Raw genomic sequence first — 19772 nt, forward strand, 5'->3', positions numbered from 1 at the left:
AAATTGGACGGTGTTTGGGAAAAAGGGCTCAAGTCCACAATTTTAACATTTTTCATATTATACATTAATTTTGTATGAAATTTTATTCTGCGTCTAATGGTACCACTGGTTTGAACAGATGTAGGACCGTTACGAAGTTATTAACATGTGCGTAATGTCACAAGTCGTGATCACGAAATTTGGTTTGTGAAAAAAGGCACAAGTCAATATTGTTCTTTGTGTAAAACGGCACAAGTTTTTAATATAATAATATGAAATATTTTCTTGTGTAAAAGGGATGAAGTCTTGATATTATTACCTTTATACTTGGTTAAAACGTTTTATTAATTATTTTTTAGTTGTGTAATTTTTTGTATTATTTTTTAAAACATGACTTCAAGAAGAGCTGTAAATCTTGTTTTACCAGCAAACTATTGTGCTAACTTAAAAAAAGGTAAAAGCTATGCACATTAAATATTTTATTAGTGTTGTGTTATGTTTTTATTTACATAACATTACTTTAAATTAATTAACTCCTTTATATTAGGTACATAGTACTTACCTATATTGTTAATAAAAATGGCATAAATTGTTTTTTATAATAGGGTCTGATAATAATAGCATTAATCATATAAAGAAAAAAATGACTGTTAGACAAAATTTAAATGAAGAGTTAAGGGCTTCTAAAATCTCTAACTTGTATGAAAGCAAACAAAGAATTGTTGTAAGTTTAAATTTATATCTAATACATTTATCTGTATGATTAAAACATTAAGCCAATTACCTAAATCAGTTAAAAGTACCATAATATAATAATATTGTTGGATGATAATATTATATAATAAATAAAATTATATTTCATATTTTTTTTTTTTAGGAATGGGTTGAAGACGTTAATAATGTTACTTCAAACATTTTTAGTATATTATTATGATAACTAATTAGTGTAATTATTATATTTTGAAAATAATATTATATACAAGATACAGAATAATATTATTATGTTATTATGATATTCAGTTATTGGTTTATCAGTCAACAAGTTAATGCTCATGTTTGGTTGTTACCATCATACCTACTTTAAAATTTGAAATTTGAATTATATTTAATTATTAATAATTATTATACCTCATTACTTATTAATCATGACTTACTTATTAATTCATTTTTGTATTAAAACATGTCTTAACTATCAGGATTCTAGCAAAATAATAAATGATCAGGAAAATACAAATATATATTATTCTATTGATAAAGTTTTAGAAAAATGTAATGAAGTTGAGTCAACTTTTCCTGTTGATCTCTTATATTTGGATCGAGTAATTATTTTTTTTAATATTTCTAACTCAGCTTTTTAATTTAACATAAAACTTTTATTTGTTTTAAGAATGATGGTCTTGAAAATATTAATGCTAATCATGCTTATAATGCTATTGATGCTAGTTTTGCTACTGCTGATGCCTACAGTCTTAATAATGGTACAAATAAAAATAAAAGTATATCTATCAATGATATTGAACATGTGTTGTTTTCTTAAATCACACTAAAATATGTAAACAATGTAGGTATCTGCTTATTATTTTTTAGAGTGTAGATAAATTATTTGATGGTGATATAATATGTGAATTGATTAGTTGCAATAGTTTAATATTAGGAACTCCCGAATTCAAGGTAAATATTTATTAAATTGTATAATATTATAAATGTTATGCATTAGCTTTTTTAAAATACTTTTATGGAAATGTTTTATTAAAATTATATAAAATATTAACACAAATCAAAATCAATTAAATAATATGGGTACAGACAGTGGCGCCGAACACGACTATCTAGTGGGGTAAATACCCCAGTGGTTTAATGGGTGGGTGGGTGGGTGGCTGACCTGTACATAATGGACAACTAAAATAAGGTATACCGTATACGCCTATACCTAGATTTTAGGTCGTCAATGTAGTATAATATTTATATTATTTATACAAGCTTTGTGTCACCACGCTAAAACAGATAAACATGATAAACCGTAGCTTAATCGGCAGTATTCGGATTCTCAGTATTGCCGATATCCATCCAAACGTTATCATATAGGCGTCAGGCGGGCGGCTGCTTGGGAAATTTTACCGTTGTGTGCTATTTATATCTACTTTTATTGTTATTAGTCGTCACTCGAACATTATTGAATAGATAGATCCATTATCAATTATTGACGTCTATCGGTCTATCAATATTATGAGCTTAGCGCTAGTCTTGATGTGAATGTGATGTATTTTTTATATTTTTGTACTACCACGTTATTGAGTAATATAAGTATATAATTATTAATATACAAGTGTATTAATTAGTTGTTATTTTTTAATAAAACAATTTATTTTTATTAATTATTAACTATTATGGATACGAGTATGTGTGTATGTGGAAAAAGAAAGGGGAATTTAAATACTACTAATTGGACGCGTCATATTAAAAGTTGTAAAAAAATTAAAATGACTGAAAAAACTGAAAAAATAAAAATTACCAAGTATTTTTCTAAACCATCATGTTCCAAAGGTAAGTGTTTACTAATATTAATAAATACAATTTAGTAATTATCTAGTTTTAACTTAGAATTACTTTTAAAAATACACATAGATATACTATTTTCAGTATTTTGAAATGATAATAAATATAAAGGTATCTAAAGCTTGAGAATAAGATATACTTATTAATTATTAGGTATATGTTTAGACTACTGACTAATCCAAACCTTTTACTAAATAAGTCTGATAGAGTATTAGAGTGATATCGGTTTTTTAACTGTTAACAAATTAATTTTAATGTCAAAAGAATATAATTATTTTATTATTGTAAGTAATATCAGTTCAAATAATTATGATTAGTGGTTATAAAGTACCTATTATTTATTATGCACCGTAACATGGGGTGACTTTGGACCAAATTTTGTATATCATTTGATTATTTCTGTATATAAAAAAAGTATTTGAGTTAGGACTTTGAAACTTTTATTGAATACTTTTGGGTATCTAAGAAACATATAGGCATATTCAAATTACTTTATTTTTTATTATTAAAAAATTTTACAATTTTTTTGTTTTGGTGCAGTTACCCAATTTGTTTGTATTTAAAAGATGAATACTCCTTATATTGCATAAAAAATACCAATTTATAACAAATTAAAAACTAATATCAACAAATTTTTAATAAGTTATAAATACAAATCTTAATAAACAATTAAACTTTAAAAAAAAAAAAAATTAACACTTTTAGCTTTAAAATTAATTCTAATACTCCCTGTATTGCATAATAAAATATCATTTTATAACAAACTTAAAATAAATATCAACAACTTGAAACTTCTACTAAATGTATTGCAAAACGCATCACATTTGACAATATTGAATTTTTTTTTATTTAAGATATTGGTGTTTCTATTGTTGATATTGAAAACCAAGCTGAGGATTTGGGACAAATGAATGTCCCAGATACTACACATATTATTCCTAGTTTTTTTCCTCCTGAGGAAAATATAGTAAACTGTGAATTGGCTTCATCGGCAGGTAATAATTTATAGTATAATATAAATTATAGTTTTCTGATCTTAATTTTTTTTTTTTTTTTTAAGATATTGGTGTTCCTACTGTTGATATTGAAAACCAAGCTGAGGATTTGGGAAAAATGAATGTCACAGATACTACACATATTATTCCTAGTTCTTTTCCTCCTGAGGAAAATATAGTAAACTGTGAATTGGCTTCATCGGCAGGTAATAATTTATAGTATAATATAAATTATAGTTTTCTGATCTTAATTTTTTTTTTTTTTTTAAGATATTGGTGTTCCTACTGTTGATATTGAAAACCAAGCTGAGGATTTGGGAAAAATGAATGTCAAAGATACTACACATATTAATCCTAGTTTTTTTCCTCCTGAGGAATATATAGCAAACTGTGAATTGGCTTCATCGGCAGGTAATAATTTAGTATAATATAAATTATAGTTTTTTGACCTTAAATTTTTTTTTTTTAAGATATTGGTGTTTCTACTGTTGATGTTGAAAATCAAGATGAGGATTTGGGACAAACTAATGTCACAGATACTATTCCTAGTTTTTTTTCTCCTGAGAAAAATATAGTAAACTGTGAATTGGCGTCATCGGCAGGTAATAATTGAGTAAAATGTAAATTTATTATAGTTTCCTGATCCAACTATATATAATTAACTATTTTGATAATAGGACAAGTTGACTCAATGGTAGATAATGATCCTGTAAGATTTTCTAATACCATTACAAAATTAAGTTTTGAACAGAAGAAGTATATTTTATGTTTGGGTCCTTGTCAACCAACTACTCAGCAGATGCCACTCCGACAATTCCCAAGAACAAACACAGTTTCCGTGCTCAATGGTACACTAAAACTTTGCCTGATGGGTCAATGGGATTCCGTAAATGGTTATCGTATTCAATATCAGCTGATAAAATATTTTGCATTTATTGTATGTTGTTTGGTAAATCTCCTAAGAAGGCATGGACTATTGATGGTACTTCTCGTTGGAAAGATGGTAACCATTTATTAACTTCCCATGAAACTTCAACTATACACATAGCCGCCTCAATTGATGCTACTATACATGAACATTGTTCACCATTATTACCAGCGTTAGAAGAAAAAAAGAAAATGGAGGTTCAAACCAACAGAGTAGTTGTAAAACAACTAATAGATATTTCGCTATTTTTAGCTAAACATGGACTTGCATTTAGAGGTCATAAAGAAAAGTGGACGGATTCTATTCGTGGAAACTTTAAAGATATGGTTATTTTATTAGCTGAATATTCACCTGTATTATCGTCTTACATTACTTGTTTAAAAAAGAAGGGGAAATCTGTTACATCTTTAATATCCTGGCAACGACAAAACCAGTTAATCGATGCTATTTCAAATTCAATTTTCAATTCAATCACACAAAAAGTTGAAACTGCTTGTGTTTTCAGCATATCTATTGATACAACATTTGACATCTCAAGACAAGAACAAGTTTCTTTCATAGTGCGTTTTGTTGATGAAAGTAATGGTATGATATATGAACGTTTACTCGCAATGTGTTCTACTGCCTCTACTAAAAGTGAAACACTATTCAATATTTTCCTTAATGTTTTCAATAAAACCAATCTTAATTGGAAAAAAAACCTAATAGGTCAATCATATGACGGTGCCGCCAATATGAGGGGTGAGTACAATAGTTTACAGGCAAAAGTAAAAAGTGAAAATCCTCATGCAGTTTATATTTGGTGTTGGGCTCACCGTTTAAATTTGGTTGTTGAACAAGGTGTTGCAAGTTGCCTTGAAGCAGTTGATTTTTTTGGAATTTTAGGAAGAGTTTTTGACTTTGTATGTAGCAGTAAAAACCGTGTATTCCTTTTTGAACAAAATCAAAAAATCCGAAACCCTAACTTGCCGGTTCGTCGTTTGAAACGTGTAACTACTACTAGGTGGAGTAGCCATTCTACAGCTCTTAATACAGTTTTACTGACTTGGGCATCGTTAGTTGATACACTGGAAGATCTTTGGAAATCAGAAGCTTCATCAGATGCATCGTCATTTCTTTTATATTTTCAATCTGAAAGATTTCTTTATACATGTTTTTTATTTAAAAAAATATTTTCTGTACTAGATCTATTAAGCAAAACATTTCAAGCGATTGATATAGATCTTATCACTGCATCATCAATGATAACATCAAAAAGAGGTCAATTATTAAATATTCGCAATGAATTTAATTCAATTGTCATCGAAGTGAAGCAATTTATTCAAAATCATCTGGATGAAAATTTTACTCCTTTACCACAAAAACGGTCAAGAAAAAGAAAAATAATGCCCGGGGAGAAAGCAACCGATGAACCAACATCTGACCCTCTGACTAATTTTAAATATCACACTTTTTACACGGTGCTTGATATCATATGCAGTCAGATTGATCAGAAATTTAACCATGACACTATATCTATTTTTAAAGATTTATCCCTTATTACAAAAAAAAGAATTTTAGAAATAAAAATGGATACTAACAAAATACCTTGTGATGCATTTGAAGGCATAGCGTCGATATATTCAACATTTTTAAATGCAGAAGCATTAAATACAGAATATTTATGGCTTATTGATTGTTTTTCAAATTTAGAAAAAACAATAAATTTAACTAAATATCTTCATAAGGATGAGGATAATGAATCAACCAATTCTTCAGATTTTGAATCGCACATTTCCGAGTCTGATGAAGAATTAATTTCTCAATGTCCCATCGAAGAATGTACAAACAGCAGTTCCCTTATATATATGTTTAAATTATTTTGCAGCTCAAATATAAGGTTTACACTGCCTAATATTTATATGTTATTAAAAATCGCTGTGACGCTACCTGTGTCCAGTGCTTCTACTGAACGTAGTTTCTCGAAGCTTAAAATTATAAAAACAAGATTGCGGTCTACAATGGCTGAGTCGAGATTGGAGGGACTTATGCGCATTGCATGCGAACAGGATGTTCCAATTAATACAGACAATGTGATTAATAATTTTGCTAAAAACAGTAATAAACTGTTAAAAATATTAACTTAATTTATTTATATATATTTTATTTATAATCATTTTTGTATTACATATAATTTTTATTTTTACTATTTTGAGAAATACATAGGTATTTATTAAATATTTACTTAAAAATTACTGGAGCATACCAAAATACAATAACAACTTAGTACTTCATATTTAATATTATACATAGCAGCAGTTAGTTGTTTAATTTTTTTATTGTAGTTAAGTATTTGTCAGTTATCCTACCACCTACGACGTAGGTAAGATATTAATTTCTGAACTATGTTTTTTATATTTTTATGTACAGTATAGTATAAAAAAAAAATGTTTCTTATACCTAAAATAAAATATATTGTATAATTAAATTATTATGCCTGTACTGTCGAGCGTAGTGAGAAATTTTTTTTGGGTGGGTGGGTATAAAATAGGTTTTTGGTTTTACCCCAGATGTTTATAAATGGATCGGCGCCACTGGGTACAGATGAAATAAGTCATGTGTCTGGTACCGAGATATCTATGGAGTTGAGTGATTGTTCTGTTGAAAATTTAAACAAAAAAAGAAAAAGTATAAAAGGGGCTGCAAGGGAATAAAAAGATTTTATAAAACATAAAAAAAATTCTGGAATTGAGTAAGTGACAAATAAAGGAAAGGTTGTTCCAGGTCGAAAGTGTATACCTTTGTCCAAATGTAGAGCTGATTGCAAAAACAAAATTGATCTTGAGTTACAGAAGAAGTTGTTTACAAATTACTGGTCAATGAAAAACTATAATAAAAGAATGTCATACATTTCTGGATTAACTACTAGTAGCAACAAAAAACACAATCCAAAAAAGAGTACACACCAGAAAAACAAAAAAACAGAGTAAAGGTATATCACTATTCTATACCAAAAGATGGTATACTTATTTAATTATTGTTTCCTCAAAATATTTGGTGAAACGGCTAAGTTTACAAGAACTATTTGTTCAAAAAAAGTTAATTCTCCTGTAAGTCGGTGTATACCTGATAAAAATGGAAGGACAGAATCTAGCAATAAAATATCTCCTGAAGCTCTTAAATGTGTTATTGACCATATCAATCAACTTCCAGCTTATGAGAGTCATTATTGTCGCCAAGAAACTACCAAGAAATATTTTACCTTCATATTTCACATTAGAACTTGCCTATAATGAATATCTTAAAACAGTGGAACACCCAGTAAGTCGCACAATATATGTCAAATATTTTAAGTTGTCAGGCCTAAAAGTCAAAAATCCCAAAAAGGATACCTGTTCTTTATGTGACAGGTTAAAAATCCAAATCAGTAATACGAATTGCTCTAATGAACAAAAATCATATTAACTAATAAACAAACACTACATCACACTAAAGCTGAAGAAGCTTTTAATTCAAAAAGAATTGATATTTCTACATTTACAGATTATTCATGTGTTTAACTTTTGACCTTCAACAATGTCCTCCTACTCCATCCTTAGAATCGTCAGTTGCATTTTATAAAAGACAATTATGGATTTATACTAACTGGATAATACTTTTACATCAAGAGCTGTATGTTATATTTGGAATGAAACAATAGCCAAACGAGAGGCAAATGATGTTGGTTCGTTATTATTTCATTATTTAAAAAGTTTGCCATCGGATATTTCTCATGTCACAATGTATAGTGATTGTTGTCCGGGACAAAACAAGAATAGCATAATTATAGCCGTGTGTATTTATTTTTTGGAGCGTCAAGACCATATCAAAACCATTGATCACAAGTTAATGGTGCCTGGGCATACAAGGATGGAATGCGATTCTGATCACGCCTGCATTGAGAAAGCTCGTAAACGTTATCCATTCCCAATAAACCATCCTCATTATAGGGTAAAATTAATAAGCTGGGCTGGAAAAGATAAATTTACAGTTGTTGAAATGAAACAAAATGATTACTTTGATTTTAATAGCCTGTTGAAAAATAAATATCAAATAAAAAAAAAAAAATGAAATTGGTAATGCATTTGTTTTTTGTGATGTAAAATGGCTCAGGTACACAAAACAAAACAACACTATGGTACAATACAAAACTTCATTAAAAATAGATGATAATTTTAATTACTTAAATATGGCTCGTAGAAAAACTAAAAATTCTTTATTACCTCAAGCATATAGTACAACACTTTAAATATCTGACGAGAAAAAAAAGGATCTATTTTCTCTATTAAATTTAATACCAGATGTATATCAGCATTATTACAGAAGTTTAAAATCAAAAACCAATGTCCAGGATCCGATTATATCATCAGAAGATGAAAGTTCCTAAAGCCTATATATATTACCTTAACAATTATAATTTATATTATAAAATGTTAAAACTATAATATTTTACTATTTTTTTTTTATTTATGAAACGTTTTTAGAAAATGAAAATGTTTATCAAAAAATTGTCTTTTTATATTTTTATATAAGTATGATGTTACTTAACAGAGTTTGTTATTGTTTTATTTATATATAAACTATGAAACATTGTTATCTCTTTATTTTTAACTATTAAACAGGAAGAATAAAATATAATGTCAAAAAGTTATACTTACCTATTTAATATCATTATTTATAGATAACAATTAGATGTTTGTTAGATAATTGAACATTTAGAAATAACAATACTAATTTTTAAATTTTTAAATCTAAAACTATGAGTAGTAAGTAATATGGCACATAGGTACCTATTACCTATCTTTCAATCTTTGTATATTGTGCAAAAGGACACTACTCGTAAAAGTGGTTATAAGATATTCGTGCACATGGGCATAAGTCAATTATAATAATGATTCAAATTACTTAGGGTATGGAATGCTCAATTATTCCAATTTTAGATGTTTAAATTACCTATTTGTAAAAAAATCTTAATTTTTAATTTTTAATAACCTAAAAACGTTTAATACGTCTCCTGTAAAATCGTGTTTTTTGACTTGAGCCCTTTTTCCCAAACACCGTCTTATTGTATTATTATTTTTTTCAATAAAACCCACATAATTGTTAAATTGTTAGATTCATTGCTCTGTTAAGAATCTATAATTTAATTTAAAATTTGATTGGTTTTAAAGTTTAATTTAAAAAAGTGAAAAAGCCGTTTTCAAGTAAACTTTATGACAAATTCAAATATGTTTTCATACGTTTTATCTAATTAATGGTCTAGTTAGTACAATTGGCATACTATACGTGAGGCACAAAATAGGACTCATATTAATCATTTATCAGGACTCTTCATACATAAAATAAAAGTATACCTATTATCAATATAATATACACTACGTATAGACTGATATAAATATAATTTTCAACATTTCAATGTCAAAAATCGAATACTTAAAAACATCCACCGAATTTTATTTCTTTTGTACATCCCTGAATAACGTGAGCTAAAATATTTAATTAAATCTTATGTCTGAAAGACTAATATAAATACATTATACATGGAGACAATTTCAAGCCAATGGTTATTAGCTATTCATTTTTGAATTACAACAAAACAATATTTACTTTGATTAATAATGAAAAATATGCTGGAAGATTTTTACTGTTGGGCCTAAACTAGATTTAATTTACTACCAAAAATCCACATGGGAGTTGAAGATTAAAGAATTTTTGCTGTTATAAAAAGTAATATCGAAGAAAAAATGCTTTTATAGAAACACACATTATTTTGAAAACACTAGGTATAATCGATTCACTCAAAATTGTTTTGTAATAATTGTATAGGTATCTGTTTTTATTACTATTTTTTCCATTTTTCTGGTTTTAGGCAAATATTTATATATATTACCTTAGGTAGTTCCGTATTAGTAATAAGTAATAACTAATAAGTTAATTAACAATATTTTTTTTTATTATTATTAAATTAAGTTTCACTGACGTATGTTATCTAAACTTATTGTAGATTAAATAATTATTTTTAACATTTTAAAAATAGATAACAATTAGTAATAAAAGATACTATCGCGGGCTACGTTTTAAAGTATTTACTAATATTAGTAGGTACCTACATGTTTTTAGAAAAGTAAATCATATTTATCTTAAATTATTGGTGTAATCGTAGATTTTTTTTGTCTTAGGTATTTTAAATTGTTACCCCGAGTCCCTGCAAAAAAATACAAATTACAATAAAACGTACGCGTTATTTAATAAAGTATTATAATTGTCTAAAATATGCTGTCCAAAATTGCAGTCAAATTAAAATTGACAAAGCTTACAAAGTAAAGTTCGAAGATAAAAAGTACTATTTGATTATTTACCACCTAGTAGTTAGTACCCAGTGGCGCAACTTCATTGGTTTGGGGATGGTTACGGTTACCTGACCTCCCTAAAGTTCTTTGAGGTTTTTACGAATTATACGTAGTAGGTACCAGTGGCGTGGCGAAGTGAAATATTTTATCGGTCGATTAATTTTATGAATGACCTACCACCCATTGACTACTTAATATAATACTTATTATTTTAGTTATTATTCTTTAATTCTTATTAAATATCATTATCATATAAAGTTAGTCTTGTACTTTAATTTCACACTAAAATCAGTGTAATCACCCACTGGTAACCCACCCACCTCTTTAAAATTAATGGGCAAAATATCACGGTCAACACGCAACTGGCGTATGCACCAATTTGAAACATAATGTTGTAATATCGTGTACGTGTTGTTTTACTGGATAGATAAGTGACAATAGTATTATTATTAGACTTTAACTTCTTAATATGAGTTATGAGTTATGAATAAAGTATATTTAAATATTTAATACGAGTCTAAATTATTTTCCAACATAAAATTTAAAAAAAAATTAAAATGAAGGATGATCATAGATATAATTATTATTTATTTTAAACTTAAAGTTTTTTTCTGAAGGATATTTATTATTAATAATAAACCAAAAAATACACAATATTCACTTGGATTTTAAATTGTTTTAAAAATATGTTTTATTCGTTATAAACTATGAACCAAACTTTTAAAACATTGTATTTAAACATAACAACCCTGATTAAGCGACTGTACAACAGTAGATCTTGACTTATTTTTGGTATTATAATATATTATTTTATTATTGTTGGAATTGGCACTTTTGTAGTTGATAGTTGTAGTTGTCGTCTATTCAAATGTTCGTCTTAAGGTAGGTAGGTAAGTCGTAAGTGATAACTAGGGCTCGGATTTATATGTAAATAGTAAATACGTATTTTCTCTGAGACATGATAAACTAATTTCGGCAAGTGATAAATTCGTTTCACAAGATTTTTGATAAAATGAACTATATTTGATTTTACATATTTTTACATATTTTGCCATAAGTACATGTTTTTACATATTTCTCAATAATTCCATTTTTCCTACATATTTCGACAATTTTTTCATTTACGATTTATTATTTATTAATACAGACTTGCCCATGTTTCCAAAAATACAAAATAGTAACAAAATAATACCAATTCTTAAACTTAATCTAATCTACTGTCGATATATGTTTGATATTTATGACCTCATAAAGATAACGATTTATTAAAACGTGTTTGCGTTTGAAGTTCTGACAGTTGACAGTGTACCTACAGTAACGAACGGGCCGTGTTTTAATTTCGTGGGTTTAATCTGTGTATTAAACAACGTCTTAATTTACGTGTAACCAATAATGCCGAAACTACGATCATCACTGATAACATAGTATAGGTACTTTAGACGTGTTAATTTTAATATTGTATATTTTTATTTCATATTATTCATAACATATTTACATATTTATTCTATTTTCATAATCATGGATATTGGCTATAAACATGAAAAATATTCCGGTAAAAGAAAGTAGATTAAAAAGAGTACACAAACCTAAAATCATTCTTCTTCGTTTTAAATTATTTAGATTTTTCGGTTGCAGAATAATAACCTTCTCGCGTGGTTCCGTGTTTTAAATTGTCAATCCTTATGTATGAAAGTTGAACCTTTTGAACCTATGAATTTAACAACACAAAACAAGTCAAAATATTTTTAAAATTGTATAGTGCAAATAAAATGCTAATATAAACATTCAGTGAAAGTTCCATGTATCTACGGTAATTCATCTTCGAGTTACGCCCAAACCAATTTTGTGCGAAGATTCCCGTTTTTTTTTTCTTTTGACCTCCTTTAATACCAACTAGATTCACTTTCCTATCAAAAAGATTCAATTGAAGATAATCTAAGCATTTTTACCACAGAACAAACAGAAGGGAATCATATTTCATTTAACATAGGCTCTTATGGGAGATGATAAAACCACGTCCGACATTTCTAGAATTTAAACGTGCTGCCACGTACCGGGAATTTCCCTTTTTTTCTTTATATCGTACAGCACTGTTTATTCGTTCAAATTTCTAATATATTATTATATTCAAACAATCAAACCGATTTTTTTTAAGAAATTGCATTTTTACCATTTATCTAAGTACAGAATCTAAGAAAAACAAAAACTATACATATTTTATTTATCATTATTTAGTAGATGAATGAACAAAAATGCATAGGTACACAGAAGATTACAAAACAAATTACGTACACTAATTTAAAATAATCTAAGCAGTACTAATTTTATTTTATTTTTTTGGAACTTGTGTAATGAGTACACCCAATTGCTGAGAAAAATTGAAGATTTATTCTAAATAAATATACTGGTAGAAGTATGTGACATTGTTACATAACCTGTACTTTTTAAAAAATGATATCCGTATTTCATCATTGTTGTTTGACCAAAGGCTGGTACAATACGCCAACGAGCATCTACTACCCGCGGCATTTTTAACAATTAAAGACATTATTTTGGTAAATAATGTACCTATACAATACCAAAATAAATAACAGCAAATAACAACAAATAACAGCAAATACAAAAAACGTTTGGACTTAGGAGCGCAAAAAAATCGAAACGTAACCGTCATGGAGTAGTGAGTACGAAAATCGACAGACGTGCTATATATAGCCATGTGTTGTTGTTGTTGTTGTTGTTATGAGTGGAATTGCAGATTAACAGTGTAGCCACAAACCACAGAAAACTTAAAAAAAGAGAATTTCTCGGTACGTGGCAGCACGTTTAAAATCTAGAAATGTCGGACGGTTTTCGATAAGCCTTAGGATTCCCTTCTGTTTGTTCTGTGTTTTTACTGTCCAAAAAAGTGATAACAGATACAAAAAATAAAAATAAATAATTAAAAAACACATCATTGTAAAATCAATACATTTATCGCTCCGCTCAGAATCTAAAATAAAGCAATTTTTTTTCTTTTATTGGTCTTAAACTCTTAACCATCAGCAACTATGGCCCTTAGCATTTCGTGAGGGGAATAACTGTTGATTGGTTGAGGAAAACACGTGTGACGCTGAATGATGCTTGAACCGCGTCACATCAGGCCCCTAAATAAAGCTATATATATATATATTTATAAAATATAATGTGTATTGTGTACATATAAACAAAATACCAATAAAATGTAATATTATAATAGAAAAAGTTTTCGAGCAAAGCGATAAAAAAAATGTTGGAAAATTAATAAGTCAAAGATCAAACACAAACGTGTTTTATGCTAGTGATAAAGTTAATGCATTCGTGAGAAAATTAGATTTATTTATTTCGCAAGTATCTAAGAATAATCTTTCAGCATTCGTGACCTTAAAAAAATTTTGGAAAGAACGAAATTCAGGCGAATTCAAAATATATAATTACAGACATTTTGGAGCACCTACAATCAATAAAATTCAATGTTTCACAATATTTCCCTGAGGATAACTCAGAAATGAAATGGATCATAAACTCTTTCGAAAATGATTATATTAAAAACATTCCAGTTGGTATTTTAGCAATAGAATTATTTATTGACTTAACAAGTGACTCTGCCCTTAAAAATCGCTTTCAAAACCAAAAATATCACTAATTTTAATTTTAATTTGAAACAAAATACTCACGTGCATAAACTTGAACCACTCACTTTCTATGATACGACCCAAACCAATACCAAAAGTTAGCAAATAATAGCAAATTTAGTGTGGAAGTTAGCAAATAATTATTGAGGAAGTTATAATTATTTTTTAATTGCGAGTTGGCCAAGTTTAGGTAACCCACCCACTTTGTCCGATCGTCTCCAAACAAACACCGGTATAGTTAGCAAATAGTTAGCAAATAATGGCAAATCTAGTTTGAAGTTAGCAAATCAAAATTATATTTTTGTCCAATTTTTGAAAAAAATAATTTAGTCTACCCACTTTGTCCGATCGTCTTGGTATTTTCAGTTTCCACTTTTTTTTAGTTTTTTTTCTATAAATATCAATAAAAATTATATTTGTTGGTTCAAAAAAGCTCGAAAATTTAATAAAAGGCTCCTAGGTTATTGTTTCAGGCAGATGAAAAAAATTAAAAATCCTTAGTCACAGTTTGTATTTATAAGCATTTAAAGTTCAAATCTTGTCAAAATTCGGAAAAATCACGAAAATTAACAAATTATTTTGAGTTGAGAATTCATAAAAATTTTTATTTTTAAATCTAAGATTTGAAAATATAATACAAGATTATCCATTAAATTGTCTACCTTTATCAATTCATAAAAATTTTTCTTTTTAAATCTAAGATTTGAAAATGTAATACAAGATTATCCATTAGTCTGTCTACCTTTATCAAAAAAAAAATGTCTACAAGAAAGTTAAATTAAATTTTTATGAGCGTTTGAAATTCATATTTTTACAACATTTGATATTCACTTGATTTCTCGTGTAACGATTTTGCTATTTTGTTGTTATTCAAAAACGAATAACTATAAATACATGAAAAATTCACTGAATGTTTATATTTTTATTTTTTATACACCATATAATTTTGAAAATATGTTGACTCTTAATGAGCTGTTTACAGACATTGTCAGTTTTCATTTTTTTTAGTTTTTTTTTCTATAAATATCAATAAAATGTTATTTGTTGTGCAAAAAAGCGTGAAATTTTAATGCAATGCTCTTGATATATTGTTACAATAGCAGTTGAAAAATATTAAAAATACATAGGCACAATTTTTTTTTTATAAGCATTCAAAGTTCAAATTTTGACAAAATGTATCAAATGTAAAATTTAATAATTATTTTGTAGTTAAAAATTTATAAAATGTTCAACTTTTATAGCTAAGGATTGAAAATTTAAAACAAGGCTCCACGTAAATAGGTTATACATAAATTACTTTATTAAAAATAATATCATCAAATATACTTAGTAACATCATAGGCTGACTGACCGTTTTCGCTCAGAATCGTTTTTCTTATACAATGATATTATATCATTGAATTCAAATTTAACACCATCCATTATAGTGACTCACTTGTAGACTGACACCCACTTGCCCACCATTTTTTAAAATTATTTTCCCCGATATTACGTTTACGCATTTACGATTTCTATTATATTTGTTAAAATATTACTTGATATCTTGATAGTTGATATAATAATTGTAACAACTAACAAGTAACAACATTATAGTAATATATAAGTATAAAACTGTTATAAAATATTTTCTGATGTATTGATATGTACATATAAGAGTACAAAGTGTAGTAATAACCTACAAGGTGATAGTTACGTAGTATGAATTATGATTTTATTCACGATATTTTATTTTAGTAATAAGGTAAACTATTTAAATATTATTTTCAAAAAAAAATTGATGCCGTATCGGCATGCAGTCGACCGGACGTATTTTGTACCGAGGGCCGATAGATATGATCTATATGCAGGTAATCGCGGAGCTGAATATGTTAAAAATATATCATCAAAGGCATTTTTATTCATATTATTATTTTAGAATTTAAGTATGTACGAAAAATCTGTTATGTATAAATATATCTTATAAAAACTTTAATGTTTAGTTATTTCAAAATAAATTATTACAATCCGACCCTATAACTGTATTGGTACATAATATATTATATTGTGTAAAACTGCCGGTAGGAAAAATATAGTAAAACAAAAAATGACTTTCATTATAAACTTAATTATATTTTATATTTTAATTTCGGTAATAGTGTTGTACGCTATATACACAATAAATGTTATCTATGTACGATATTTAATACAATTTGTCGTATGTTATTGTTACCTATGTATTTATTTGATGGTGTCCTTGCCTCAATTTCTTTTTGAATAATTGGAAACAAAGTGGGTCAGTCTCTTTTATAATGATGCAGATATGCTCACCCATCATTATGTCAATTAAACTAAAATGTAATAGAATAATAAATAACGGTCAGACTGTCGTTCGTATAAATCGGACAACCCTCATAAAACCATTGTAACCGACAAAAAGGTACCATCTGTATTATACGACCACGAGTTAAGTAATCTGTACGTACTTGCCGCAATAGAGAGTGTAGGCTTTCTTATTTGCCGCCAGAGAAAAAAAAATGGTCGAAAAAAATCTTTGCCGCCGAAGAGAAATCTAGTTGTGGGATGCGCAAAAACCTCCGTCGACCGTCTGCGATCTGCCTCTTTCTGGTCAGCATATCCATGTCGTCCCTTAAATCAGTCCATCCATTTCAGTAACAACCTCCCAATCCTACGAGCGACCACTGGACTCTTTATGATGAGCAATAATCGATGTGTGTTTATTATTATTAGGTGACGTGGAGTAGTGGACCAATATTTCTACGCTATGCCTCACCATATACCACTCGTTCGCTCATCTTACTTTAAATACTTATAGGCTATAAGTTATAACTATATAATATAACTACATAATATTTTTGTTTTTTTTATACATTTTGTGAACAATCATCGATCACAATAATTGTATTCTTATGTACTGTTTAAATCGAAGATTTTGTAAAGACAACAAGTTGTCGATGTTATGTTTGAAAATACTTGTAATGACAATAGGTACTTATAGGTACAAGGTACCTACACCGTACATATGTCACATGAGCAAAGCTTAAATTTAAAAAAATATATGGCTATTTATAAACGTTATAATTTTAATGTTTATCATTATTGTACTTTCAAACGTTATTTGATTTCTTCCGTTTATATCGTTATTATATTTTTAAACGTTATTTAATTTTTTTGTTTTCTGTTTAACGTTTAATTTATTTTATAAATTATATTGTTATTTTTGATATATGCCTATAGATAATTGGTGTAAGAACTATCAAATTAGTAGAATTTGTTGTCCACGGTAGGTTATTTTCAATCATCCTAGGGTGTTTTAGGAAGTAGCTATAACTGGCTAGTTAGTGTTAGTTTAGGTGTCAACTATTGCTTAAATATTATGGCATGGATGATGGATGAAAGAAAAAAATAATAGATTTTATTAAAAAAAATATTTTGAACAATAATGTTATATAAGTATTTAGTACACCAAACCGCACGCTCGCAGTTCTGTGTCTTTTGAAATTCGAGTTACAGAAACAATTAGAAATTACTATTGACGTAAAATCACTTATTAGATAGTAGGTACACAAATATTATGGTAAATAATATTTTTAAGCATTTAACATAATATCAATTTGCCGAAATGCCCGAAATATTGTCTTCAAACAATTCAATATCCATTATAATTCACAAAAAAATTGTATTATTAAAATTTAAAATCGAATATTAAGTCAAATGGACATACAAATATTTAAATATGATTTTACATGAATATGTTTGGTTTTTGTTGTGCGTGGATCTGACAGATAAAACAGAAATTTTGCCAAAATCCTATAGACTTCTTATATAGGCATTAATACAAAATGTAATAATATTTGGTAAGTAGACACTACTATGTAGTCGTCTGTAGACACCTATATAAGTGGTTGAAATATTAAATTGTAATTTACCTTTACGTTACTATTCAGTAGTCAACACCCTGTATATTTGAGTCGGTAAGTAATGTTGTTACCCTGTAGATTAATTATAGTAATAATCAGAATTGTAGATTCGTATTTAGTGCTGATGTTACGCATTTCTTATTAAAACTGTCAGTGATTCATCGTGTATAGACGCAGACACGCATTATAGTATAGTCACATACTACTGATTTAACGTAATGCATGTTTCTTTCGTATGTTTTCGTTTTATTTATATTGCAATTACATAAAATAATTTACCAGTGGGTTTTTTTTACTTATTTTAATGTATACGCACATTAATTATTCATATAGGTACATTACGTAAATGTGTACCGTGTACAGTGTGCGTTAACAGTGTTTGATATTTTGTGCTCGCATTCAGGAATAAAATTGTACAACAATGAAAAAAATATAGAATATCACAGTAATTTTTAATTGTAGTATATGTAGTGTGCATCCGTACGGGAACTTAATATCCACCAAAATTGGATACCAAATTTATAAAAATAAAGTAACCAGTGCATAAAATTGTGAAATATTTGTAAGAGGTAAGAGGTAAATTAAATTATTATTTATCAAAATTTCGACATTGAAAAAGTATACGATGCTAAGAATAGTTTTATGTTGATTATGGATGAGATTTAGGCAGTAAGGCGTATTTGTTAGAAATGTAATGTCATGTCGGTAGACAAGCAACTGTTACAGTATTTAACCATATAATGAACTGTGACAATGTAATCTAAATGTGGCACCAAATTCAGTATTTATTATTGACTTTTATTTATTATTTATTGACTAGTCTGATATCTGCATTTATTTGCAGAAAAGTTTTTTAGTTATGTTATGGTTGATATAGATGTTTGGTCGCAACTTGCATATAAATAGTATAAATATTTAAATATTTTGTAAAAAAAAAAATTGGTTGGACTTGACAGCTGACAGGTATATACTTGATTCTTTAGTATTACCTAAATACCTAATAAAGCAATAACTGAATAATGACTAGTTCATCATGCATAAATCAATTAAATCTTTTATACTGATAATTTGTTAAAATTATCAAAGGTCTCAATAATATAAAATTATAGGTATGTAGTTAAAAATAATTATGATGCATTTTTTGATGGTTACAATTTTAAGACAGACTGTTCATACTCAATTGCCAATTGGCAATTGGGAAATTGTAATCAAAAACTTAAGAAAAATTAATTTTTTGCATTAAATATCAGTATTCAGTTCCTAACGATTTATTGAATATAAATGTATTAACTATACTAGTTATTAGGGTAATAAGTAGAAATAGTTGAATAGTTTTCAAACTAAATAAAATGAAAACATTTTTTTTTTCACCAAATAGT

At 27.5% G+C, this 19772-nt stretch overlaps 2 protein-coding genes across 6 annotated transcripts in view; both read left to right on the forward strand.

The window, feature by feature from the left end:
- LOC132935090 (lachesin-like) overlaps window positions 1–19772 on the forward strand; it is an 83551-nt gene that overhangs the window by 50716 nt on the left and 13063 nt on the right. For 2 of the 4 annotated variants that reach the window (XM_061001545.1, XM_061001543.1), the window contains exon 1: window positions 18549–18962. The exons of 1 other annotated variant lie outside the window; for it this stretch is intronic. The gene's annotated coding sequence lies outside the window, so the exon portion shown is untranslated. Of the gene's footprint in view, window positions 1–18548; window positions 18970–19772 lie in introns of those variants that run through there. One more of the 4 variants, XM_061001544.1, reaches the window with a different exon arrangement.
- Window positions 1929–10342, forward strand: LOC132935089 (zinc finger MYM-type protein 1-like). Of its 2 annotated transcripts, XM_061001541.1 has the most exons (6): window positions 1929–2523; window positions 3390–3530; window positions 3596–3736; window positions 3801–3941; window positions 4001–4132; window positions 4208–4688. In XM_061001541.1, exons 1-6 carry the CDS (start codon window positions 2367–2369, stop codon window positions 4546–4548), a joined length of 1053 nt encoding a protein of 350 aa, XP_060857524.1. In that variant the 5' UTR covers window positions 1929–2366; the 3' UTR covers window positions 4549–4688. The 2 variants fall into 2 exon arrangements, with proteins under 2 accessions (XP_060857524.1, XP_060857523.1); XM_061001540.1 differs by lacking the exons at window positions 1929–2523; window positions 3390–3530; window positions 3596–3736; window positions 3801–3941 and having other exon boundaries at window positions 4006–4132; window positions 4208–10342.

This window comes from Metopolophium dirhodum, chromosome 1 (assembly GCF_019925205.1).
Source record: "Metopolophium dirhodum isolate CAU chromosome 1, ASM1992520v1, whole genome shotgun sequence".
Lineage (NCBI taxonomy): Eukaryota > Metazoa > Arthropoda > Insecta > Hemiptera > Aphididae > Metopolophium > Metopolophium dirhodum.

What these genes read in the sequence shown, in the direction of transcription:
- LOC132935089 (XM_061001540.1), top strand. Translation starts at nt 4,296, where the DNA reads ATGTTTGGGTCCTTGTCAACCAACTACTCAGCAGATGCCACTCCGACA.